This window comes from Amblyomma mixtum, chromosome 9, assembly GCF_055824585.1.
Source record: "Amblyomma mixtum isolate Tamu chromosome 9, ASM5582458v1, whole genome shotgun sequence".
Lineage (NCBI taxonomy): Eukaryota > Metazoa > Arthropoda > Arachnida > Ixodida > Ixodidae > Amblyomma > Amblyomma mixtum.
The window spans coordinates 54,915,540-54,942,420 of record NC_143020.1 but is presented as its reverse complement, the minus strand read 5'-3'; the positions used below and the strand labels follow the sequence as shown (position 1 = coordinate 54,942,420).

Sequence of the window (26,881 nt, the reverse complement as noted above, 5' to 3'; positions counted from 1 at the left end):
AACAAAATCCTAAAAATGTAATTTCAAAAAACGTAAGCTGATATGAAAAGGTTGTTACCCTTTAAGGAGGCACGCAAATTTCGGAGGTGACGTTATAATATTGTTGTTTTAACATAGAGCAACAAAATTTAGCAGGCTTATTTGAAATTGGATGAACAGTGAAATAAAATTATGACTCATATACCGGCAATAACTTTGACGTTATAAACTGCTATGTGCTTCATTGCTATAACAAACTTGCAGGAAGCCTTGAGTCACATGGTTGGAGCCTAAAGTGGCTGTTGACTTTTAGTGAAAGAAATGGTTCCTCAACCAGATACTTCACATATTTTTATTAACCTGATTTTTTTGCTACACTGACACCCAATATCTGTGCTTGTGTAATGCACTCATTATCATCACGTCAAAGCAGTTGCGCAGTGAAAGAAAAGGTGAAAATGCAGAAAAACACTGCATAAATAATTTATCAAAAATGTAGCACAAAAAAACTTGGGAAAATCCCGTACTCCATTCTCGTGCTACACTTTTTGCAAGCAGAACAGTCGGGTTCAAATATAGTTTAAGGCAGTGGCTTTGTTTGGGTGCCAGTTTTTGACCACAAACATATGGTTCAAATGAGAGAACTGCAGTGGAACGTTCTTCCCAGAGATACCACCCTTGACGCGAATGGCTAGCAGATGCGAAGATGTCACAATCAAAAATCAATCTTTTTCGCGTAGGTTTCAGCCAGTTCTTTACCTTCCTATGTTCACCATAAAACAATTTTTATGGTCGCTCTGGGGCAGTTTCCGGCGGAAATTTTTCCGCTGATTGAAAGAGCAATGTAAATTCTGAATTTGCTGTTTTCTAACATTCGAGTTTTTGCGAGATTTTCTTGATTTGCACCTTACGTCGTGCCTCAACTAGTTAGTCTGAAAATAAATTATCGACTGAGAGAAGGCTGATTAGCAAATTTTTAGAGTTCAAAAGCGGGTAAAAAGCACCATAGCTTGACCTTGTGCCTCTACGTCGAGACATCAGAGGTAGCGCAGAAATTCTAGTAACATAGGTGGACACGTAACCAGTACAAGACCTCTGTTCAACTAAGGATTGTTGAACAGAGGTTGGTAGGTACAGCAACCCTGCGGGCTAGGTAGGGTACGTACAGTCCAGGAAAAAAGTTTATGGACCACGTGTCCCTCAGACGGAGCCGATAGCTATGCTATTAGCCGCCGGCCGCGGACCACACTTGCACATGAAAGTAAAACTTCGTTCTTCCATCTCTACAAGTGTGGCCTTAGCCGCCGGCTAATAGCAGAGCTATCAGCTTCGTTCGAGCAACACGTGGTCCACAAACTTTTATTCCCGACTGTACGTTCGCATCCATTCTTGTTGCGCATGCGTGCAATGTTTGTCCAGCGTTGCCTTGTGTCCTTGTTTAGGTACTCGCGTATTTTTCGCTAATTCTGTAAAGTTAGAAGTTAGCGTGCTCTCCCAATCTAGTCCAAGTCATGAACTTTAGCAAGATGCAAGAACATAGGACGGACACCAAGAGCGATGTTTTCAGAAAAATTAAGTAATTCAATAAAAACCAATTCATTGTAATTTATTGACTTCCCTCAAAATGGAAAATATTCAGCAGTGTTGTGCTGGTAGCCGTAGCCAAAGATGAAATGTAAAAGGGATAGCAATATACACAAAAAAGCAATCATTAAGCAACAGCGAAACAAAGCTCTGGATTTGGCTAAACTAAGCCACTGCGATCAAGATAAAATACGGGCAACAAAATCAAATATAAGCGAACTATACTGCCGCAGAAATGAAAAATTTCTCACCAAGTGAGAAAACCTTTTATAAATTTTCTCTGCAATGCCCATGACGGAGTTCGCAGATTGAAGCTTACGAGGTTACCTATGAGAGGATAGAAGCTTCGGCATTTTAGGAGCGAGATGTTTCATTTTTCGTCAATCTGACGGTTATTCCGAAATCAGGGGACAAAATATTGTGCATACCACTCACCATAAACCTTTTTGCCAGCGGGAACATAGATATTGCCATGCCTGATGTTCTTCAGTGTAGTGCAAGCAACTTTAGAATAAGGGCACGTGAAATTAATTGTTACTAATTAAGCTACTAATGCAGCGCACCATTTTTCTCATCCTGCAATTGATCTAAATGTATTAGCCTAGAACCCTTAAACAAAGGCTTGCTCCAATATTTGTGCTTTCCGAAGTAATTATTCCTAATTCTAGCATTTGCAAAACCTCTACTTAGGCGGGTCCTTTTACCACAAAAATAACTATAATGCGATAGATATGGGTGACGTTGGGATCATTTCACAGCTACCGAATGCTGCCTTCTTATGCGTGTTCCCAAATGACGTTTACAAATTAAGCATGCCTTTAGTCTCGCTGATGGCTTACTTTAATTGCTCACAGTCTCAATCCGGCGAAGTGTAGGGTGGCGGTCGGTGCCACCAAACGACAAAATTGCGTGCCATAGCTGCATACAGGCTGTTGCTGGGAGCAGCTGCAAACAGGCAGCTGTTTTTGCAGGTGCAGTCGCCAACAGGGACGATAGACGCGCGTTTGTACTGGCGAAAAGAACCAGCAACCGGTACCGAGTTGTTACTCAGTTGTAATGTCGTACTTCAGGCTGGGCGCGGGTGGCTATGCTCCTACGAAAATTAACTGCATGCTAACGCAAACTTTAACTCATTGAAGTGTTATTGTCGCGACATGTCATTCAGTAGGACGATCACTTCCGAAGTGAAGATTTGAAGTCGTCAACAACTTTAGCCTGCAGTGAAGCTCCGTCCACATTAAGGACCGCCGCACAGAATTTCTCCACGACAAAAAAGGGGTACGTTGTTAAAATTTTTCCTGTAACCTAAACCAGAAGCTAATCACAAGAAACCAAGCTCTAGAATTTTGATGCATGGCTTGTTTGTTAGAGTGAAATATCAAAAAAAGTTGTAGGCTTATCAAGGTTAAGCCCAGTGGATGCGAAGCAGCCTTCGTTTTGCATTCTTATTATTAACGTCCTTAGCGTTTGGAGGCATCTTGACCGCATACACGCCCGGCGCAAAGACGCTTGCGCGGTTGCGGGCACAGAGACTGACCCGACGGCGGGCGCGCGCCGCTTCATCCATGGAGGAAGGAAAAAAAGAGGAGAGGCCCTTTTCACACAGAACCCTGGGAGAAAAGTGTGGAGGAAATCACGTGGTTTTTTCTCGATTGGGGGGCCATCTTACTCCGGCAGCTTAGCAACGGCGTCATAGTTGCTGTTTACGAACCAGGCGATAGCAGACGGCCGCGGCGTAGCATTTGAGGTGCGGCGCAGGCGTGCTTTCCTCAACTGCTCGAGTTTGTTTTTGATCGTGCTCACAGGCTGACGTTGGCGCCGTTCACTCATATCTCAGATGGAATTCGCTGCAAAACTCTCGTTGTTGCGTGCATTGATTTCAACGTGCTCGGCGACCACGATCGCACGGGCATTTCGTCTACTGCGTCACTGCTCGGAGCCGTCGGGAGACCGCCGCTGCATTCGCGCTGTTCGTTCACCAGTGATTCAATACGGCGTGCGCTAGAGCGGTCGTCGGCGCATTGTGCGGACGTTTCGCGTCCTGTACGTGCAGTGTGTGTGTGCCATTCGCGCTCCCGTTTACATCGGCAGTGAAGCTACCTATGCGTGTTCTTGCAACGCTCCAGCGATTGTCACTGACGTCGGTATAACTGTCATTTTCGTTTTTCGACGATTGCGCTTGTTTGAGCGGCGGGGGCCATGACATGGGCGGAGAGCGATATTGTAAAGGAAGCAGCTGCGCTCGCTTTGCTCTTAGTATACAGAAACTTTGTTACATGCCCGTTTGAGGCGTGTAACATTTGAAGCGTCTAGCGAGCTATTTGCCTCTGGGACGTGCCGGGCTCAAGTGTATTCGTTCATATTGTGGCGTGCAACGCGAAATCGAACACCGGAGTACGAAAAACTGCGGCGGTCCCTCAGTGGTTGTTGTTGTTGTTGTTGTAGCCTACGACAGAATGGCACATACCCACTCTGGGGGATCGGCCAAGAATCGGGTGGTAAAGGTTGGTATTCACCTGTACGTAGAAAAGGCAAAAGGAAAGCACACGGGAGAGGAACACCGAAGCTTATAATCTCCACCGTCAGAAAAAAAAAAAAACGTAGCCAGAAGTGGCGACGGGTACTGCATGTCAAGATGCGTCACCGCAGTAATTGAAAGCGGAGGTCACTTCCTGCGCTTACAAGAGTTGAGATAAGCATTTTTCCCGGCTGCAACCAATTGTGGCCAGGGCCGAGCAGTTGGAGACGGCACGAATACGACGCAGTACGAAGCACTAACTGGAAGTAGCCGCCTGTTTGACACGGTTATTTCCGCTTTATTAACTTTTCCGCTGACGAACACCAGCATGGGCATAGGGCACCCTAAACCGGCAAGCAGCCAAGCGCTACTCGCACGGGGGCCTGCGCCCATGCGGTAGCACGCTCCTTCGTTGGCTTTGAAACGCGCGCGCAATCGGCGCGGCGGCGAAATGTAAACAGAAGCCCGCCGAAGTAAGATGGCGCCGAGCTTGTTTCCGGCTTCACAAAATGTCACGTGACGGCCTCTCCTCTTTTTTTTCCTTCCTCCATAACTTCATCCCTGGCGTGACGTCACATATCACGTGATGCAGCGATGGTGGCGCCGCCGCCGCGTCGCGCGCGACGGCGCGAACCGAAGCGTGGAGGCCTCCGCCGGGCGACGTCCGACGGCGCGATATGAGGCCCCATCTGCAGCCGGTGTGACGTCATCACGTGACGTCGCATCATGTGATCTCACTTCAAGGTCAATGGTGGCCACCGCCGGGCGTCGCGCAAAGGCCCGAAACCTACGTTAATATGCTTCGCATAAAAGCTAATTTCGTTTACTGCTGTGATTGGCCAACACAGCAATACAGGACCGTGACCGCGGACTGGAACACAATGCTAGCAACTGCTGTTTATTTAAGTTGTATCTTACTATAGACGCATTAGTTTCATTTTGCTGCCCAGTTTTTATGTTAGCTGATTGCTCATCAGCCGTGTGAAAAACTCTACCTTTATCAGATATTTTTGCTTGCACACCGTGGTAGCTAGGTTTCCTTAAAAAACGCTGACAATACCTAGACGGTAGTGTCTGATTATTTTAGCGCTTCCCTTCAACACTTAAAATAGCGTTTCGCGGTAAAATCCGAGGCTATTTTCTCAACTGAATATAAGCGCCCAAATATTATTTCCTTCCGGCGTCGAGTTATAGCAGCCTTGGAGTTGTGCTTGGCGGGAGACCTGTGTCAGCAGGGAAAGTAATTGCGCCATGTGGCGACTAGAGGAGAAACTTCACGGATTTATAAGCAAGTCGGATGGCTCCAAGTGAATTAACTCTATAATTACTTTTTATGAAACGCTATCTTGAATGCACTCTTCTTGCCATAAACAGCGCTCGGTTGTCCCGGCTGCGACAAAAGAGCATTCAGGAAACCGAAAATAGGAAAGGAACGTCACTCGAAAGGTAAATTCAATCGCCAAATGGAAAACCTTGTGAACTTTATTAGTGTCCCTAAATGTCTGAATTTTATATTCATAAATGAACGACTGCGTGCGTAGATAGTCTGTAAAGCTCAAATTTCAACGCTAGAATTAGGGAACTGAGCGACAAGACAACAATGCCAGATAGGGATGTGGTAGCGGAGTAGCGAGGGGTATATGACGTGATCACTGAAGTTTATTTTTATGCTTATTTTCCTTGCATTCGCAGCCCCAGCCTGCCGGACGAGAGGCGGCCGGGTAGTTATGGCGACGTCGGCGGAAGGCATCACGACAAATCACGAACGCGCAAAAGACACAGGGGCAAAGGCAGTTGACAGCAAAATCCGCTTGAAGAGGCAGCTTGGCTGGGTAGGCGGTACTGCTTTCGTCCTTGGGAACTGTATCGGTACGTTCAGTGTCCATTCTGACAAATGAGCAAGCAATACAGGCAGTATGGCGGGAAGTTTAATTCATTCACAGCAGGCAGCAGTCAAAACACGATCTGAGTTACAGTAATATCTTGATCTCAATACCCCAGCCTACAGCAGTGCTCCTCTGTGTAACATGACTTGCATGCACAAGGTAGAAACGTTATTAAAAGTGACGCCCTTTGCTTTTACGTCATAGAGAGTTCTATGAAAGCTGGTTGTCTGAGGCTCAAGTGAGGCACCGAGACCTGTACTGTAGAGAGAGAGAGAGAGACTCTTTAATGAAGAGCAGAGAATTTAGCCGGCGTTTAAAAATCGCTGGCATGCTACTCTGCGTAGGGAGGGGAATTTGGGAGATAAAGACAGAAGGAGAGCAGAGTGGAAGAGGTAAAAAAAAAACGAAGATAAAATGCGGCCATGAAATGGGTACTAAGGATGCAATGGCGAGAATTGATGTAACCTATGGAGTGATGGAGAGCATAGTCCGTCAAATGGGCTGACGAAGTTCACTGCATGAAGAATGCATGAAGGTGACGTGCAAGTGAGTTTAAAGCTTATCAAGATGTCCAATGTCTTTTAAATATGTGAATAGAAAAGTCATTGCAAGTCTCTGTTGCCTAAGGCAGGCTAAGGGACCTAAAACTTTGTCCATTGTAAGGGGCACTGAGCAGAGCTTCTGCATGCAATGTTCATAGTACGCACGCTCGGTAGTATATGCAGGACACTCAAGCAAGATATGCTCCACAGTTTCTATCGCGGCACAGTTGTCACAGTGCGGACTGTCCATTTGTCTAAAACGGTATCGTAAGCCGTTTGTATATGCAGCATTAAGACGAAGTCGATGATAAAGTGTTACTGTAAACTGCTAGGACCTTATATTGGTAACGTGCATGCCAGGGATAACAGCGAAATACTATCAGTCCCATAGAATAAAATCCACACTGTGCAATTTGCGTTACGTGACCAATTTTGAATAAAATTATGCAGAAAGAAAAACTACATCATGAAATTTTAATATCGCCATCATACTGGCACCTCCTATATCTTTGGTGGGCTGAGATGCTGAAAAAGTTCTGCCGCACGGCAAGTATTTATTAGATATGAGAACGATACGTAAATTTGAGTCTCAATTTGAGCCATCCAATGACCAAAAACATAAAACACCTTGCTGACCAAATAGTTCCTTTACGGTAATTCAACCTTGTAATACATGCACCAAATACTGCAAATTTCTTCGCAGTGCCAACTTTGACAGCTGCCATCTGTTATTTTAAAAATATTATTCTCTCTATGAATTTCACAGTACCAGGACAACGAGCATCTCAAAGAAGGAAGCACTTAAAATGCCTCGATGATTTAAGGTGCCATATACACATTAGGGGTATTGGAAAGATTACATTCGGTTTGGTTTGGTTTTGTTTTGGGGGTTTAACGTCCCAAAGCGACTGAGGCTATGAGAGACGCCGTAGTGGAGGGCTCCGGAAATTTCGACCACCTGGGGTTCTTTAACATGCACTGACATCGCACAGTACACGGGCCTCAAATTTATCTTCCAAAGAAATTCAACCGCCGCGGCCGGGATCGAACCCGCGTCTTTTGGGCCAGCAGCCGAGCACCATAGCCACTGAGCCACAGCGGCGGCAAAAAGATTACATTCCTTAGAGCGTGAAGTGTTTGATGGCTCGAGGAAGGAGTCTGTCTGGTTACAGCTCTTTCGAGAACAGGACTGGAGACCATCTTGGCCGGAGAAACACAAGTGCCCATGTCGAAACGTTGCTCAACCATTTGCTCAAGTTCTAGTTGTGAGACATAAAGTAAATGCATACAGTAAAAGACAACATAGGACACCGAATTAAATATACCATTATGCAGAATCGATAAAGCAAAGAACAAGAATTTATATTCGTCAAGATGCGTTACTAGTGCAGCAGTCCTTTAGGTTAATTAGTTTCACATTTTATTTCATTGCTGTATGCATCTAAAAGACTTAAATTCGCTCATTTCATTCTTTTTTTTGCAGGCTCTGGCATCTTCGTGACTCCTAGCTCAATATTTCGAAATTCCGGATCTGTTGGGATGGCACTCTTAATATGGAGTTTGAGTGGAGTCATATCTATAATGGGTAAGTAGCTACTACTAATGATAATATAAAGGCTCCACAACTATTACGCATTGCCGCAAGACTGTATCAGTGAATAATGGCAAAATTAGTTTCAAACTAAATGTTTACAGCATAGCAGAGATAGATCATCAACAGTAGCAGATATTCGTTAACTGCGGGGTAGAGGCTTTTCCCAACGACCTCTTTAAGCGCCAACTGCGGCCATATTATTCAAAGCAAATATTCAATGTTCTCACTCGAATGATTCCCGGCCAGCTTTGATTACGTTTTCCTTTGGTTGGCATCCACATAGACACCTTAAAAGGACACGGGGTCTTGGCTTTAAGCTTTACATGTTCTGCCCATGTCCTTTTCTTCGTTTTACTCCAGCTAATTAACACAGAACATAAATCAATAAATTTACCACCAAGATAAAATAGTGTAGCGTTTCTAATGCGCAGTCTTAAGTTTTCCTGCTTCATGGAGAGCACGGCCACAGTACGGTGTATGTAGCAGTCGCATTAATATCTACTGTTGGCAGAAAATGGCGCTTAATTAATATTTCGCAAATTATTTTTAAATGATAAGGAACTACAGGGCCTCAAGGCATCCTTCTTGCACGTGATACTTAGTATGGGTTCTAAAGCACGCACGGAAAATTTCTACAGCTCATTTACCTTTCCACTGGGCATGTACTGCTCAGGTTGGGTTCGAACCCGGGTACTACGCACTGTAGACGAGCGCCCTAACCACAGAGCCACCGTGGCAGGTGATTTCTTCAAAAAAAAAAAAAAGTCGGCAGAAAGATTTCACACTGCTTACCTGTGAGAAGGCGTAAGCCCGCCAGCTCACTTTGAACGCCGTCGTGGCGCGCTGCGTCATAATGTTACCCGATGTCACGAAGCTCGCAATTCTACTCTTGCACGGTTCAACGTAGCCGTAGCACCCCTTTTCACCTGTGCTCTAAATTAGTGAAGGGAACGCCGCCGTACCAAACCCCGAACTCCGCCTTATTGTACGATGCGATAGCTAATAGGTTAATGCACATATATGCAGATTTGGTCTTTCTGTACTTAGCATTCATACATCCCTGGGAATCCTCATTAGCGGTGCGCCACTGCCCTGGGATGGCAGATGCTGCCACCGATGGGGCTTGTGGGATTCAGGTTGTCTCGAGTAACCTCGCGCGATCAATCATTATTTAACCGCCACCTGCACGGTTACACGAGTGAACAATCTTTTATGGGTACCATTGAATGCCAGCGCACGCGCGCGCACACACACACACGCGCGCGCGCGCACGCACGCACGCACGCACGCACGCACGCACGCACGCACGCACGCACGCACGCACGCACGCATACAGACAGGTTAAGGCTTACCTTAAAAAGCAAGCGTCAAATCGGCAGTAAGGTATGTGATCTTTAACTCGGACATACGTGGTTTACATTAGCCAGAAGCTTCTCCGGAAGTAATGTTTAGTCAAGCGCATAAAACAAACATTGTGGCCGCACCAAGTTTAAAGCTTTCGGTAATGAAATTCTGGACACGCACATTGGCGTGGCTAGCTTAGGATTCACCAAAAGACCAATCAAAGTGCGAAACCGAATTTCAAAATCCATCATCACCTGAGGAGCTGGCAAGCTGCAACAGTATCGACATCGCTACCGGGGAGAGAAAGTGTAGAAAGTGTACGTTGTGTGTCAGGTTGGGGATTAAGTAATAAAAATATTAATTCACCTTGTGGCCGTGAGCGGGACTCAAACCGCGGCGTCACGAATTGATGGGTTTCGCTTGCAGCAGCATTGGACAACTGTGCCATCTTCGCAGCCGAACACTCCACATGTTGAAAGGCCAGTCTCTCGCACTGTTCCTTGGATGTTGTGGTTTCTGCCAACTTCCATCCGCGCGTAATGGATCTAGAACCCATCGCTATCGCATTAACCTCTTAATGTGACTTACGCGACCCCATGACCATAAATGCAGCTACCAATCTTAAGCCTAACCGCTAACATGCGTAGGAAGAAAGCTAAGGCGGCACCTTACAAGTTAAGGATTGTTTCTGGATGCTGCTTTCTGCAGGAGGTCTCTGCTACGCCGAACTTGCAGCCGTGTTACCGGCGTGCGGCGGCGACTACGCTTATGTTATGGCCGCCGGCAAACGCCTGGGCCGGGCGGGTGACATGACCGCTTTCATGTGCGCCTGGAGCTTCGTTCTTCTCTCGGATCCCCTGGGCAGCGCCACCCAAGGCGTTACCTTCTCCACGTACGCGCTTAGCGTTGTCTACAAGGACTGCCCGCCACCGTACGCCATCAGCGCCCTGGTGGGAGTCGCATTTACGTGTAAGCGTTTCTGAGTAGTGGACCATCTTTCGCATATCGTGGCGCATTATACAACAAAAGTTGTACACAGACCTTCCTTGATGTAGAACAGCACCAGCATCGTTGTTTTGCGTCGTTACTGAAAGCAGGGCAATTATAATGCAAACATTCCATTTCATTTTTTTTTGCTCTCATCACTGTGCTTGAGCCAGTTACGAAGATGAGCTCCGGAAATGACCTCGTTAAAATGAATCACATAGTGAAAAGGTGAAAGAAATGGAATGCAATCGAAAATTGGCGCACTTGTGGCCGAGTGGAAAGCTAAACAAAAGCCGAACTTTGAAACGATTCGTTTTTGCCATTTCTTTTCGATCTCTCTAATTACTCGCTTCTGCCAACGCTTCTGCTAGTTGAATAATCACGCCCTCACTCATACCGCACTGGTTCGTCGGTAGGAGCACCGACGAATAACGACGGGAGCATGACGACGCGCTTTACATGTGTGACGAGATTCTTCTGCCCTACTTCGGTCTCTGTAAAGAACCTCTGAGATGGCTGTGCGACAAATGAACGGGCGTGGTCCCTGTGACATGGCCCGCCTGAATGCGGCTGCAGTTAGGTGGCTAGAGGTGTTCCGCAGGCAAACATGACGTGCCAGTGATTGGTCATTCGCTTCCCCTACCTCTTGGTGTCGTGATGATTGAGCTCTGGGCCGAAGAGAAGCAATATTAAAGAGCGCTAGAGAACGCCGTCGCAGGCTTTTAAAAGCAAGTGAAGCTGCGATGCGGCAATCACTGGATTATGTGGCCCGGGCCATTGTGAATCTGCACTTGAGTGGTGGGGCGAAGTCTGGTCGACAGAGCATTCCGCCTGATGCGCCTGAGGTCAGTAAAGCTTGGGTACTTTGCACCTGTCACTATACATGGAATTTTATCGGGTGTAAATGGCGCCGTAATGTGTCGTGACAAAACACTCGCGTTTTCATGCTGTACTAAGGGCGTGTTGCCCATGTGGTGAGTGCTGAGGAAATTAAACCATATAAAAAGAGCACTGACGTCTCGCCAAAGGCTATAAGGCATCGCCCCGTAAATACATCAAGGGCTTGATATCTGCCGAGTAGGAAAATACATAATTATTAATTTATTGTCTGGAATCGGTCGTAGCGGAACTAGTACAAGCGGAAGCAGTGAGCCCGCAGCTTTATTTCCCTCAACTCTAGCTTTTCAATTTATGTAAACATGTAACGCTGGAATGCTGTCCCCGGGCAATGACGCCATTTGGACAACTGCGACGTACACCACTTGCTTAGCTGTGAGTCACGACGTCACATGCCACAGCTAGCAACAATTACGGCAGAAGGGCAATCGCGAAAAGTGTCGTGACAATCTAGGGTCTTTGATTTTGTTTTGTCAGATTGCCGAGATCCTTAGAATGCTGAAATTTTAAGGCGGAACCCTTGAATTCCTCATCGTTGTAAGCAGGAGTTGTCGGCAGAAATGTCACGCTTTTCAATTCGTCACAATGGCCGTGACGTCAGAGTTCGCGAATTTCAAATAGGCCCAACTGTGCTTTGGCTAGTAACCATGCAACCAATTAAAGGGATGGTACAGTGATGCTCGAAGTAAGCTGGACTGAATCTAGTTAATTAGTTAATTGACCAATTAGCCTAATTAATCTTTCTACCTTGCAAAGTAAGGTAGTAAATAAAACCGAGTAGATATTAGTCGAGTTGCGGAATCGAACCAGGGTCTCCGGAGTGAGAGACGAGCACGCTAACCACTCCGCCATGCCAGCTCGATAGTTTGGATTGAACAAAGGCGCGTCTAGTGAATAAGGTGTCTTCGTTCATTCCCATCTTCCTCCCTTCCCGTGACGGCGAGCTTCAGGTCTCCACCGAGATATGCGAGATATATACATTTCCTTTCCTCAAAAACCAATTTACCGACGAGCAAGGCGTAGAGCCGAACGGGCAATGGCGTTCTGTCGACTCCCTGGCAGCGTTGCAAGAGGCTGTCGCGTTCCACTCTTAGTGGCGAAGCTTAACATCTTAACCACACATCAGTGACATAAGCAGCAACGCCGCGCTTGAGGCTTTCGCCTCACCGAACTCTAGGCCAACAAAGTACACCCTGAACCTTTTTCAAAAGCGTCTTTAAAATGAAGAAATGCCGAATTTTCGTAAAGTATATACTCCCATTCAAAGTTTCAACAAGCGTCACGTTGCGCTTTAACTCTTTCGCTACCGCGGAAAAATGCACGATTTGGAGCGTATTGAAAGAAAATTTTTTTTCTCAAGAACTAATACACCCAGCACATATTGCAATGCATGAAATTGTAGCTTATTAGTTACACTTCTGAATGAAACAAACACTAGAGTTGTGTGTGCAAAAGTAAATGAACATTTATTTGTGAAATTTGCTAAAAACACAAAAAAAGTAAATAGCAAAAACAGAAATTACCGGCTGCACTAAGCCCGAACTTGATTAGAGGAAAACTGGAATATACAAACTGTTGCACATGTTTATAGCTGTCATTATTCACAGTTTCAGCTATGAGAAAAATTTACTGCACTTTCCATGGCTTGTCAAGTCAGGGGTCATGACTGTGGTGCCACTGTGAAGAGCAGTCAGAGGTGAAGATGTGAAGTAGAGGTAGACTGACAAGTGCTTCACATAAGGTTTTATCTTTGTTCCTCCCTTGTTCTCTGATAGCCGAGCTTGTAGTTTCTTCTTTTTTTCATTCTTTTCGGTTGGTGTTGAATGGATTCTATGAGAGGATTGGGGGCGTGGACTTCTTTTCCCTCATCATACCCGAAGATTTCTTGAATGAGCTGCTCCCTGAAAGCCAGCTGATAAAATTTGGCATTTTAGGCACGCTCTAAAACATCAGGATCGATGAAATAAGTTTTATCGATGTGGTTCAAAAGCCAGGACACTTTTCAAGTGTTGCCAATAGAAGCTGCCGCCACTGAATCATCCGGGTCCATTACGTGCAAAAAAACAAAAACAAAAAAAGCGAAAAACCAATTTTGAGAAAAGATTTTTGATGGCAGAGAGCCAGAATAGATTATTCTGGTATTTCAGTAGAGATACAGTCGTGGCAGGTCAACAATTCCAATGTATATGATGATTCCAATGAACATCAGAATCTCCAACAGATGCACGTCTTCCCATGAGCCGTCACGCCGAATTTGCTGAAAATCTTCATCCATGCATACTTATTAGTGTTTCCGCACACGATCTTCATCATTTCCGCCGTGAAGAGCATCAAAAAAAAGTCGAGAACTCGAGCGAATCTCCGAGCGCCGCTCCGCAGCGATGTGCCGATATGGACACCTAGCTGTTGTCTTGGTTGAAAAACGCGACGCGACCTTGAGCATTTGGCAAACTGTCTTCGCCATACGTTGTCAAGACCCTGAAGCACAAAAATAAACCACTGTCATCAATTACAAACCGTAAGCACCGCAGAAAACACACAGCGAACGAAAACAGAACTTACATGCAAGTACGCGCTGACGTTCCAGGCTCCCGAGGCGAAGTCTTGCTGCCGAAACCGAAATCCAACGTTTGTACATTGTTGCCCGACTAATAACCGCTGCTTTCGTCGCAAAAAACGAAACTGAAACCGGCCGACGTGCTCGGTGTCAGCTTTCGCTTCCGAGGAGCGCGCGGCGACGCGGACGCCATTTTCTCCGGCTGACGGTGCTGCGGCCGTTCAAAGTTTTATTTTTCACGGCGCCCCCTCATGTCAAAACACTGAAACCAAGGCTGCAATCGAAAGAGCAGTTGTTGAGCTCGCTAACTAGATGGCGGAGCACGTCCACAACGCTCCAAAATTAGCTTTTTTGCGCGGGCGATTTAAATCGATCATATGCGAACGATCGCCTATGGCGCGGTAGCGAAAGAGTTAAGAGGAGGTAAGTATGCGTTATTTGCAGCCCTGCGTTCATACAACGTACTCTGTACATCGCAACTGGACATACGCCCAACCAATGATAACTCATATTGCAGGAGTGCAAACTGCTGGGCTAGTTGGTTCATATTGCATAGAAAGGGAACCAGCGAAAATAGACGCAAGACAAGAACAAAGAAGGCACACACCACAACGCTGGACTTACAACTGATTTATTGCGATGAAGAATTGATCATTTTAAAAGAATTTCTTGCCTGCGCACACACCCTACAGACAATACACTTCGCGCACTACATGGTGACATGGCTACTATAATGATAAAAACTTGCACTCCTTTTCGGTGATAATCACAGACGGCTCGCTGACGCATTTCTGTTTATTCTTTCTGATCATGAATGCCTCCAATAGCTCACGCTCACGTTTAGATTTCCCCCGCCCGATAATGCTGGTAGTGTGAAAACTAGGAGAACATTTGCAGTCCTTTACATGCAAGGCTAGATTGCTGCCTGTGCCAGTGCCTAAAGTTGTGCGATGTTGCCTCAGGCGCTCAGTCAAGCATGCTCCGGTTTGGCCTATGTAGAATTTCCCGCATGACAATGGGATTGAATACACCACGCCCACTGCGCATGTGGTGAACATAGTCTGGTGTTTCGTTTTGCAAACACCAGTTCTGCGCAGGTCTGCAGAGGTTTGGGCGCACAAACCGGACAGTTTGCAAGGAGCAGAAAATGCCATAGTGACACCAAACTTCTGAGCCACTTTCTTCAGACCATGTGAAGTCTTGTGGAAGTAAGACATGACTTCCACCTTTCTTGGTTGCACTTCTACTGGGGAAAAAACTGAAGTTATCTTCAAAGGCTGCCAGGCCAGTAGAAGTGCAACCAAGAAAGGTGGAAGTCATGCCTTACTTCCACAAGACTTCAGATGGTCTGAAGAAACTGGCTCAGAAGTTTGGTGTGACTATGGCATTTTCTGCTCCTTGCAAACTGTCCGGTTTGTGCGCCCAAACCTCTGGAGACCTGCGCAGAACTGGTGTTTGTAAAACGAAGCACCAGACTATGTTCACCACATGCGCAGTGGGCGTGGTGTATTCAATGCCATTGTCATGCGGTAAATTCTACATAGGCCAAACCGGAGCATGCTTGACTGAGCGCCTGAGGCAACATCGCACAACTTTAGGCACTGGCACAGGCAGCAACCTAGCCTTGCATGTAAAGGACTGCAAATGTTCTCCTAGTTTTCACACTACCAGCATTATCGGGCGGGGGAAATCTAAACGTAAGCATGAGCTATTGGAGGCATTCATGATCACAAAGAATAAACAGAAATGCGTCAGCGAGCCGTCTGTGATTATCACCGAAAAGGAGTGCAAGTTTTTATCATTTTAGTAGCCATGTCACCATGTGGTGCGCGAAGTGTATTGTCTGTAGGGTGTGTGCGCAGGCAGGAAATTCTTTTAAAATGATCAATTCTTCATCGCAATAAATCAGTTGTAAGTCCAGCGTTGTGGTGTGTGCCTTCTTTGTTCTTGTCTTGCGTCTATTTTCGCTGGTTCCCTTTCTATGCTCACATTGCACCGCGCCAGTTATTGGCTAATTCGCCTGTTCTGTGTTGGTGTTAGTGGCAATAGTGTAACCAGATCACGTGACCTCGTGGAGTGTTCCTCAGGTGCTCGCGGAAGCTTCTTATTCTTTATGGTTTGGTTTGGTTTGGTTTATGGGGTTTAACGTTCCAAAGCGACTAAGGCTATGAGAGACGCCGTTGTGGAGGGCTCCGGAAATTTCGACCACCTGGGGTTCTTTAACGTGCACTGACATCGCACAGTACACTGGCCTCGAATTTCTCCTCCAAAGAAATTCAGCCGCCGCGGCCGGCATCGAACCCGCGTCTTTCGGGCCAGCAGCCGAGCACCGTAGCCACTGAGCCACCGCGGCGGCCTTCTTATTCTTTGTGGCTCAGAGAGATGGTCGCATGCGGCACCCACTAGATTGTGCATAATTAAACAACCTTACAACAATACGACATTTAGAGGGCATATGTGCTCATTTCACATGCCACAGCATGGCCTACATAACTGAAGAAAATTCCGCTAATAGAATGCGTGTTTCAAATGTTGGAAAAAATTCTTGAATAAACAAATAGCATGAACGAGCAAACATGTTCTATGCGATAAAATGCATCTATTACTTAAATTAGCATTCAAAATAACAACAAAATTTCTTCATTCATACGCAGGAATAATCCATAATGGCAGCGCTGAAATAAAGCATCCCCGAGTGTCGTACTTATTTGTCTGAGTAGGATAGTTGTCAGCTGGCGCCATCATTTTAAGGCGACAATTTTTAATGGCAGAAGTACGCAGCAATGCCGAAGTTCACAGAATGGCACAAATTCAGCAGCTCGAGTTATCTAGCGGTATCATTAACGAAAGAAATCTGCTTTCTAACTACGTTGCGTTGAACTAAAGCCTCGCTCTATTCCAGGCTTGGCAACTGCCCTCAACTGCATTTCCAACAAATCTTCGTCTTGGGTGCAAGAGACGCTCTCTGCCATTAAGTGCTTGATACTCCTGTCCATTGTCATCACGGCCGCGGTTTCCTTTGCCAACGGTATGCTTTTTTTTCCTGCGCGGCACACAGTTACCTTTCAGAACTCTGTCACGAATTACGCCATACTAGTAAATGGGTGATAATTATTTTCCTCCCACGGAAGGAAAACTACGTATCTTCGATAGAGCACTGCGTTTATCAAAACCAAGTCACGCCACAAGTGCTGTAATGCTTTCCTAAAAAGTGGCGGTAGCAGGTGTCTAAAATAAGCGTTTTGATCACTGTCAGTCGGAAACGTTTTTCCGCTCTAGATTACACCATCTACGAAATGAAGGGCAGAGGTCACACAATTTCTCGCATATCATGCAAATGCAACCCGCGCGGGATTACATGTTTAATTTCGGCATAATTTTACCTCAGGCGACCTTGAAGATAAAATATGACCAAATGAGACATCATCACCGTATCGCCTTGTCTTGAAGAAAGCACAAATCTTTGAGGCTCGAGATGATTATACCACTTCTCCTTCTGCGCAATCTTTTACACTTCGAAATCAATCAACGGAAAGGGGACACTTACATGTGCTACCACGATGCTATTGTGTTTAGCTAGATGTCACCCTTACAGCGGTAGCTGAAGTTCATAGAACTGTCTCGACGCGCAGATAACACCACCACCAAGAACTAAAAGCATCCTTGTTCACCACCGGATGCAGGATTGTGTTATCTGCGTGGGGCCGTGCAAGCACGTCGAATCTACGCACTGCGAAGGTGTAGACGGCTCGTAAAGGCGTCGGAGCCACTTTTAACATCTCCAAAGTGCGGTGTCTTCGTGTACATGCACTTTCGTTTCGGTCTTTTGGGATGTTGCTTGTACCTATGAATGTTCTACGTTTGCTGCTCGTTTGTGTATTTAATTTATGTTGTCGTAGCTTCATGGCACATGCTTTCCGTTGTATTAAACACACCATGGCTAACGTTAAAAAGAGAGTCGCACATTAGAACGCTGGCTCGTTTTCTTCCATCGATGAGCTAAGAAATCGTAACTGCCAGCGAACTATGGCCAAATTGGAAAGTAGTCGCTGGCGGCTCCACCGTGCTTACACTCTAGGGATTTCAACCTTTTATCTGCCTATGCTAAGTGTCATTTTCATAGTGCTCCTACGCTTCACTAGGAGAGAGTACAATTGATCTGCCGCTGTTGTCACGGGGTGAGTGGGCTAAGACCTTGGCCCTAAACATACAGCTTATTCTACCTGAGGGAGCTCGCTGAAAATATATCGCAAAAGCTGCGGCATACGACGGTTTGATATTAGTAGGGAAAGGTCCTAATATGTAAAAGAAAAACGTCTAGACTTGCCGCTGCCTGGAGGATACGATAGCTAGAACGCTATCGGACTGCACACGCTGCGGCACGTCGTTAAGAGTATTAGTTTGTACTTTTTGATTCAGATACCCTTTATAGCTCACGGTCAGGCAGTTTCTTAATATTACCGCGAGAGAAAAAGGGGGCTGCTGTGGTTCGTCCACAGAGGCGAGTTCCGGGTATCTTGCTCGGACAGTCTTTGGCAGCAAATGCGAACAGAGTCAAAAAGTACTTTTATTCAGGCAAGCTTTGAAAAAAAAAAGCAACCCTTGAAGGCTTCCCGTACAAGTGTAATCAAAAACTGTCACTAATATTTATCTTAAGAAAGAAGTGAAAATAGGACTACTAGAAGACATCAATCTCAGTTCCGTGGACAGCGTCGCAGCGCGTCTATGCATATGCGGCAAAATCATTGCTTTCGGCCCAACCTTATCTAATCTAGTTGCGAAGTTCGCACTTCCAAACCTTCCCGATGGAGCCTCTTTACACACTCCGAAATATTAAAAAACACTATCTTCAGCGCTACTTTGCCGACATTTTCTCTGCATGGCAGAGGTTTAATAAGGTTCTCATTTCCTGTATAAGTAGCTGGTCAATGTAGGAAAGATTTTACGGAGAAGAAAGTTCCTTGGTTTTCTTGTCACGTTCAGAACGCTGATCACGCGTCTTCTTAAGATATGGTTGTTATCTTCGGACTCTCAGACTCTGGCTCTCAGGCTCCTCACTAATGACTGATAGGTATATTCAGCTGTTCTTGTGTCTAGTAGAGTGGCTAAGTTACGTTGGGTGAGAATACGTCCTTGCAAGCTTTTGATACATCCTTGCGCGCAGGTGGCAGCCAACTACAAGCTCCGCTATTCTCTACTCACGTTACGACGGCTGGGATCGTGGACGCCTTTTACGGAGCCCTGCTTTCTTTCTCTGGATGGTAAATAGGTACTTTTATAACCACTGCAAGGCTAAGAATTAGCATAAACAGATCTGACGCCTAAGCGTAAAGATTGGTTGGTTGGTTTATGAGGTTTAACGTCCCAAAGAGACTAAGGCTATGAGAGACGCCGTAGTGGAGGGCTCCGGAAATTTCGACCACCTGGGGTTCTTTAACGTGCACTGACATCGCACAGTACACGGGCCTCTAGAATTTCTCCTCCAAAGAAATTCCAGCCGCCGCGGCCGGGATCGAACCCGCGTCTTTTGGGTCAGCAGCCGAGCCCCATAGCCACTGAGCCACCGCGGCGGCTAAGCGTAAAGAATCACGGTCCCTTACTGCTCTGGCATTGTTTACCAACGCAGTAAGTCATACAAGACCCTTGATGAGAAATGGCGCTCAGAAGTATAATAACTTGCTTTGAGATAAGGCCCCCATGCAAGCTTACAATATCATCCAAGACGACCCTTTTTCTTTGTCTTAATGTAATTCATTGACAACACTAAAAATCAGTAGAACCTTGAAACTCTGTGTCCTTGTTCGTGAAGAAAAGCATTGCCGCCTACGCAAGGGTGCCGCGAAAATCGTTGAAACCAAATGGACTGGCAGATGCACCTTCCCAGAATAAAGATAACAGAGGCATGAGAAATACATCGTGTGTGGTAGACACAGCACAGCTGAGCACAGAGCAAAAGCAAATGACTCTGGCAAGGCAAGCCGAAACATAGAAGCTCGAAATACTGGTAAACCGTATGGTGGGTATACGGATGGCACATTTCTTCTTACACTTCTAAAGTTGCTGACAGCAATATAAGCCAACTTTCTTTCCCGTTGCATTACAATTCTTCTGAAAAGTTTTGTGCTCCTCAGACTGAGTACTGAGACTTTTCAGCCATCGGATAATAGACGGAGCTCTCGGTTATTAGGATACCCCTGCAGAAATTTTTTAATACTGGTCAGGTTTCCTCAGGATTAGTTCCGACCATTTTATGGAAGTACATTGGTAGCAATCAGATTACCTAACTTTGAGGGTTGCTCTTTTCAAAAAGAAATTCCTTTAGAGCAATTTCGCATGATTCAAAAGGGCATGATTTCGCATGATTCAAGATTCATCCCTTTACGCAGGATGGCGTGGGGAGACATGAACAAATTATTTTAAGGCAAATTAATTTGGCAAACGGATGAAAGACTTCCGTAAAACTTTAGTCTTTCCTTAAAAAAGGCGTTAAGTGCTTCTGACTCTTCAAGTTAAGAAAACGGCGTATTGAGATGCGTGATCTGGAGCCGCCATCCAGTTCACAGCCGCACCCTACCTAGCTCAAACTACCAGCAATAATGAAGAAACTTAATGAAGCGCCAATTTCAGCCAAACCTTTCCCGGCTAAGAAAAAGCACTCAGAGGTAGGGGCGTGCAATACTACAGTTCCAAAGCCTAGACTCTTACTAAAACTGCAGATTATGAAATAAATAATAGAGCGGCCGGAAAGAAAGATAAAATGACGTTTCAGTTCTCACACGGAAATCTTGTTCACAATGAAGGTGAAAACTAACAGCGTCATTTGAAATACGGCAGTCACGAGACCCAACGATCTTTCGTATACTGGTGACCAATGTATTGGTGGCTGAAGGTGCGATGCAACCACGGTACGCTTTTAGAAAACATGGAGCTGAGTTGGAATGAGGGGCCGCAGCCGGTGTGATTCGGTTTTCTCAAAGTGGTAAATATTAGTCATGAAGAACAGTGGTAGACGCGTACATCCGGGAAAGAAGACGGCCATCAGAGTCATTGATCTTTATGTCGGCGCCGTTTTTTTTTTCATCGTTTACCATCCCTGCTACACGCGCTTTAGTCAAAATCTTGTCTTGGAACAAGTACTTTAGCTTTGCTACTGAAGCGAGTACGAATACTAAGCTAGAGGTTAACCCCAAGTCGAATACGAATGGAATATTAGATAGGTAGGTGGGAGTTCAAGGTCTCGGTGCACTAAAGTTTATATTATAACAGAGAAGAATACGGGTCGAATATTTTTAAGTATATGCGCTACTTTTGTGAGCATTGCATTAGGTGGAAGCAACACACAGTTTATTACTTCGACCACCGTCCTGTTACATAAGTCAGATAATGACCTTCTGGTACGATGACAACACTTAATAAAATAGTACATCGCATGAGAAGATGAGCGCAGAAAGAGCTAGATTTACGCCATAATCTAGGAAATAAAGAATCACGACAGGGTTTCTTAAGCCTTCCTGGGTTTTCGCTCCGTCCAATCTTGGAGCGATGTATGGACATTATGAACGCCGTAGCACAAACGAACCTCGTCGCGGTGCTGAACCCTTCATCCCTCGTAGAGCGATCGTGACAACATGCTGTGCGGCTTCGGAATGGCCCACGGATTTCGGTCAGTCACCGCATTGTCAAATAGGGTGAACCTTATTATAACCTTGCGCAACTTGTCCGGAACTTATCGGGAACTTGTGAACTTATTATTAGAATTTCTTTCAAATAATTTTGAGTCAGCGCTGTTTAGTTCATTCGACTAATGGAAGGCGACAATATTTGTTGCGCTATTCCATAGTTTTCAATAAGCGCAATTCCTACTGATAAGTGCTAAAAAATGAAAATCCTTTCTTTTCCGGTGTCCCAGGAAATGCATCACCATCATTGGCGAAGAGATGGCGGAGCCAGCGAAGGATCTCCAGCGGTCACTCATGGCGGGTGTGCTTTTCACCACCTTCATCTACATCCTGGTAAACCTCGCCTACGCTGTAGTGCTGGACTTCGGCATCCTCATCAGCACCGAAGCCATCGCCTCAGCCTTTGCCCTGAAGACTTGGGGCGACGTTGCTTATTCCGCTGTTCCCATTGCTGTGTCCATTAGCGTCTTTGGAATGCTCTGCTCTTGTTTCTTCACCGCACCCCGGTTAACCTTGGCCGCGGCCAGGAAAGGTCACATGCCTCGCTTGCTTTCACTTGTCACCATCGAGACCCGCGTTCCGCTAACGTGCGTCTTTTTCAAAGGCATTCTATCAGTTATTTTTCTTTTTTTCGGCACTCTGGAAGTCCTGATCCAGGCGTCGGTGTTTGTAGAGACTCTATGGGACGTGGTCGTCGTTATTTCCCTCCTTGTACTTCGATTCACGATGAAGGACAGACAAGCATCGTACAAGGCGCCCCTTGTAGTGGTCCTTCTCAAGCTGGTGAGCTCTATCGTTCTTGTTATCATACCGCTGGTCGAGCACGTGAATTACTACCAATACTTCGTTATTCTAGGTGTTCACGTTGTTGGTGCGTTGTACTACGGGGTGTTCGTCGCTGCAAGCTTGGATTGCCGCTCATCACGTATAGTGACCCACTTCTTTCAGAAGTTGCTCCTCTCTGCTCCGTGTTTCGATGAGCTCACGTTCATGCTCGACGACCGCGGGTGTCCAGAGATGAGCACACTTACTGCAAATGGTGACGCAAATACGCAGTCATACAATACAATGAAGCCTAGCGAAGCAGTGCTGACTGTGGATTCCACCGGCAGTAATTCGAAGACTTTGTCTAAACGGCATCGCTGCCGAGATACTTCCACGCGGGCTGCTGACTCTCCAGTGCAGAGAGACGAGACATACGGGAGCGTCAATTCGATATCCTCACGGTTTTAGTCTTTTCTACTGACGCCGTGGTAGAAGCTTCGTTTTTAGGAGCAGGAGCTTGGACCACACTCGAGCAAAACCGAAACAGCGTAGCCAGAGTGAGCGCTAGCCAGGCCTACGAGCGCACCATCGCACAGCGAAGTGCCTATCACATGTACTCTGCCCGCCCGGCGCTCCAACGCGGGTGCGGCGACAAGAACACGTGATATTATGAACATGTGACGTGAAAGTGACGACAAGATTACGTGATGCGTCGCTTTGTGACGCATGGTCTGAGGTGTGGCGAAGGCTCTCTCCGGGGCACAGTTTTGATTTCACCCCTGTGGAGGCCCAAAACACCTTTCACTGGAGCTGTGATGAGAATAGCATTTTAAAAAACCTTAAGACTGGTATGAATGTTACTTACCGTAAGCTATAAGGCTTTCAGTAAATAAGGATCCTAGCTGTAAAAACCAAAGTTCGCTACACAATAATAGTTGACCAGCCCGCTAGCTAAAACACTTTAACTGTATTCTGATGGATGCCCCAATGAGAATTCCAAGCTTTGAGGCTCCTCTAATTGAAAAAGCGGGATTACAAAATTTGCCAGCCGTCTAGGGTGGAACATCGTGCAGACTCGGCTGCATTATATACGTTGGCAGTTTCACCTACACTGGTTTTTTTATTTTTTCTCACGACTAAAGATTCTTTGTGAGCGCCCACGTACCAACACCAAAGACTATCTCAATATATGGGCCGTAGGGAACGGCGTTGCTTTGAAATACGTGGACCTTGCGCAGCACTTGCAAGCCACGCAAAGCCCTTTGCGATGGCACAGAGCCCATGATCGGTAAGCACGACATTCCGTTGTGCTGCCCTGTTGAATTGCGAAACGAGGAAGTTGGCGATTACAAAATGTAGGCGGGCCGTTCTTGCATATTGGAGATATCCTTCCACGTGCCGCAGCCTAATCATAGTCAATGTAACGAGACAAAGTCGTGCTCCACACCAGTGTTTTCCACACTGTTGAAGTCCTGGTTACAAAAGGTTTTTTGAAAAAAAAATTCAACAGATTACTAGTATGTGATTGCCGAAAACAATAAATGTATTACCGAGAACTTTACACCTTACAAAAAATAATTAGTTCACTACGAAATCCAAAGAAATTGTAATTATTACATGTAATCAATTACATTCATCGAATGACGTACAAGTCTCATTGGTGCGTATTACAAAGAGCTGCCAGAAGCGTGTGTGCGAATATCAAGTGTTCTCCGCCGCTTCTGTTGTAGCGATATACCAAGCGTATTTTTCGAGCAGTGAGCAGGGATATAGAAAAAAATGTTCGTGTGGTCCCTCGGCAGGATATTTGGCAAGGCTGGTTACTTATGTGAAAATTAGTCGCTTATGTGAAAATTAGTTGTGGAGTTGATCCTGATTTCTGTGCAGATAGAGAAAATCCATGACCTTCTGTACCAAAAATTTCCAGAAATGTCACAAACCACATCAGCTTATTTTCGCGCTGGCAGTAAATAAGGTAACGCGATGATGAGCTGCTAATCTTCACGGTAGTAATATGCTGTATATTGCGCCGTAGCACTTTCGCGACGCATAACCAGCAATTCTGGACAAAAAAATGTGTCTGGGGGAAAAAAAGTTAGGGCAATTTCTTTTCATACGTTACAATTAATGTGTCCGCTGATGTCCCGTCGAGAGGCTTCCATTTTTTTTTCTATGAACGCTTTTGGTGATGTCAGAAATGTTTCCGATTGGTTTCTTTTGTAATACAACAGCTCGATGGAAGCGTTGCAAATACTTGAAAAGAAAGATTTTGCTGCGCATCGATAAATAGACCATTTTCTTCGATATTTCTACAACAGTATCTTCCAATTTTCCAATAATCATATATTTCTGCACAAGAATCCTGTACATATTTGCCGCAGTCCATTAGAAGAACGTTGTTGAGTAATTGTGTGAACTCCACCACAATGAAGCCGTCAAGCAGAGAAAGCAGTTCAATCTGTGCGGCCTGTTACCTTGTTTGCTCACTTTCGGTTAGAGTCCAATACATCAAATGCATTTAGAACTACGCATATGCAAAAGGAATTCATGAAATTTCTCATGTTAAGAAATTGTGTAGTGATTCTGTCTGACCACGTCGGCGGCAACAGAACTGCTGTGCAGTTTTCAGTCTCACTCCCACCAGATTATAGAAGAGCGCTTCTCAGGGATTGTATCAGCCTGTGAGTAACGTTCATAGTTTTCCTTTGAAAACGAGGGTGTTAGCGTAAGTTACAAAAAGAAAGTACGTGGGAATAATCGGGCGATCATATGCACTGACATGTTTAGCTTTAAGTACTGTACATTGGTAAGGAGGGAAGATAAATCATTAGACGTCGTTTTTTTTTACGGTAATAGCGCCGTGACCTGGGAAGCAAGGAGTTTTAAAATATATGGTGTTGGTAATCTGCGCAGTTTGGTAACGAGTAATGTGGCCTACAAAGAGAATTAGGGCCTGAATTGAGAACAAAAAAACCAATAACTCACCGCAGAATGACCGGTTTGCCGGCCCAGTCGGACAGGTATCGGTAGTAAAGAGAAGAAATCATTTCTTCGCAGAAAACACGTTGCACCACCTGAGCACTACGGCCATTCGCACGAAGTTTTTGTGCTGTCTGCCAGATTGTTACCCACAGCAAGAGCCGGAACTGCGCCTTGCAGCACGGCTCCAGTGCGCCAGCAGCCGCTGAAATTAAAATGCCCGAAGGACGGAGACGGCGGAGAGGTTACGTGATGAAATATATCGGCGCTCATGATCTTGGTGTTTAAAAGTGTATAACGAACATTTATTCATATGCATGTGCGTGCTTTTTGTTAGTCATCAGTGGGGCAGATGCCGCGGCCTCATTACGAATAAAATTATCACTCAGCGACAATTTTATTCTCTCTTAGAGTCCATGTCTTTTGTGCTGTAGAGATTGCATTCCAGTACAATCTCTCCGAACTATAATAAAGATCGTAGTTATGCACCAACTGTTCAAACAACAAGGTTTATTATAGTTCATTATTTCTTTTACATCGGGCTCCTCGACTCCTTCGGCTGACTAAGTGCCATCCATCAGTGTCACTTAATGTCTGCTGCTACTTGTCGTTCGCGTGTGTGGTCAACACATGTCCGTGTCACCTTCTTCCCGTCCACGTTTTTTTTCCCGCTGTTTCTCGCCTTTTAAACAACCTTGCCCAAAAATTTGTGTTATTCCAAACTGTTTTTGGATAAATGATAAAAAATTATTACAGGAAGAGTTGAGTGCACTGGACCAGAGCGAAGATCCCGACTTCATGCTTGATATTCTGATATCGACCTGTATGTCGTTGCAACTCTTTTCGGCGTCGGTGCAGCTTACTTGCGTACAGTTAAAAGAACCAGCGTTCACGGGTAGGGCTGGAGATTTTCTCCGATCCTGGGCTCCAGACCGACTAGAGACCACACACTTTCCCCTTCGGCATAGCCAGATTCACTCATTAGTTCCTCGAAAAAAAGGCATTGCACACAAAGACTTCCAAAAAACCACAAGAACACAGCCGTGGATAAAGAACTGAAATTATAGTTGGCAGTGCCAAATTTCAATTTTTGTGTTTCTTTGTTCAGCACAGTCGGCAAAAAAAGTAGTGAGTAGCATAGGAAATCGATGAGCACTCATTTTCTATTTAAAGAAATAGTGCAACGGGATTGAAAGAGACGAAGTTTGAATTTAATTAGATCAGTGTATTAAGAACGTGAAAAATGTGAAGTACACATGGTTTTATGTGCCGAAAAGTGGATCAAAGAATCACGCGGTACACGACGCCTCTCACGAATAGGGCGAAATTATTTCGTACAGACCGAATAATCTTCAAAATAATGCAAAACACGCTTCGCTGAGTTTTTTTTATGAGTAAATGCTTTTCTTTATACGGAAGTATTTTACTCTGCATTTCAGTTCACTTTTCCTTTTTTAAGTCCGCTTCGGATTTCCCAGCACCAGTCCTATTTGGATTTTAGCATTGCGTTTCTGTTTGACGGGGTTTTTTTCATAAGCTATGATTATTTATTTTCCCTACAGGTGCGCCG

General features: G+C 45.4%; 1 protein-coding gene across 1 annotated transcript; it reads left to right on the top strand.

The window, feature by feature from the left end:
* The first annotated feature begins 5,806 nt into the window (after window positions 1–5,806).
* LOC149329087 (b(0,+)-type amino acid transporter 1-like) lies at window positions 5,807–26,005 on the top strand. The gene is made up of 6 exons (XM_089562111.1): window positions 5,807–5,950; window positions 7,993–8,094; window positions 10,156–10,416; window positions 16,791–16,916; window positions 19,053–19,149; window positions 21,798–26,005. The coding sequence occupies exons 1-6, from the start codon at window positions 5,809–5,811 to the stop codon at window positions 22,798–22,800; spliced, it is 1,731 nt and encodes a 576-aa protein (XP_089418237.1). The 5' UTR covers window positions 5,807–5,808; the 3' UTR covers window positions 22,801–26,005.
* The last annotated feature ends 876 nt before the right edge of the window (window positions 26,006–26,881 follow it).

Bases quoted from the DNA above. Each gene is read 5' to 3' on its own strand.
- LOC149329087 (XM_089562111.1), top strand. From the start codon at position 5,809: ATGGCGACGTCGGCGGAAGGCATCACGACAAATCACGAACGCGCAAAA. The intron at 10,417-16,790 runs GTAAGCGTTTCT...GCTCTATTCCAG, and splicing joins GGTGGGAGTCGCATTTACGT to GCTTGGCAACTGCCCTCAAC. The intron at 19,150-21,797 runs GTAAATAGGTAC...CCGGTGTCCCAG, and splicing joins CTGCTTTCTTTCTCTGGATG to GAAATGCATCACCATCATTG.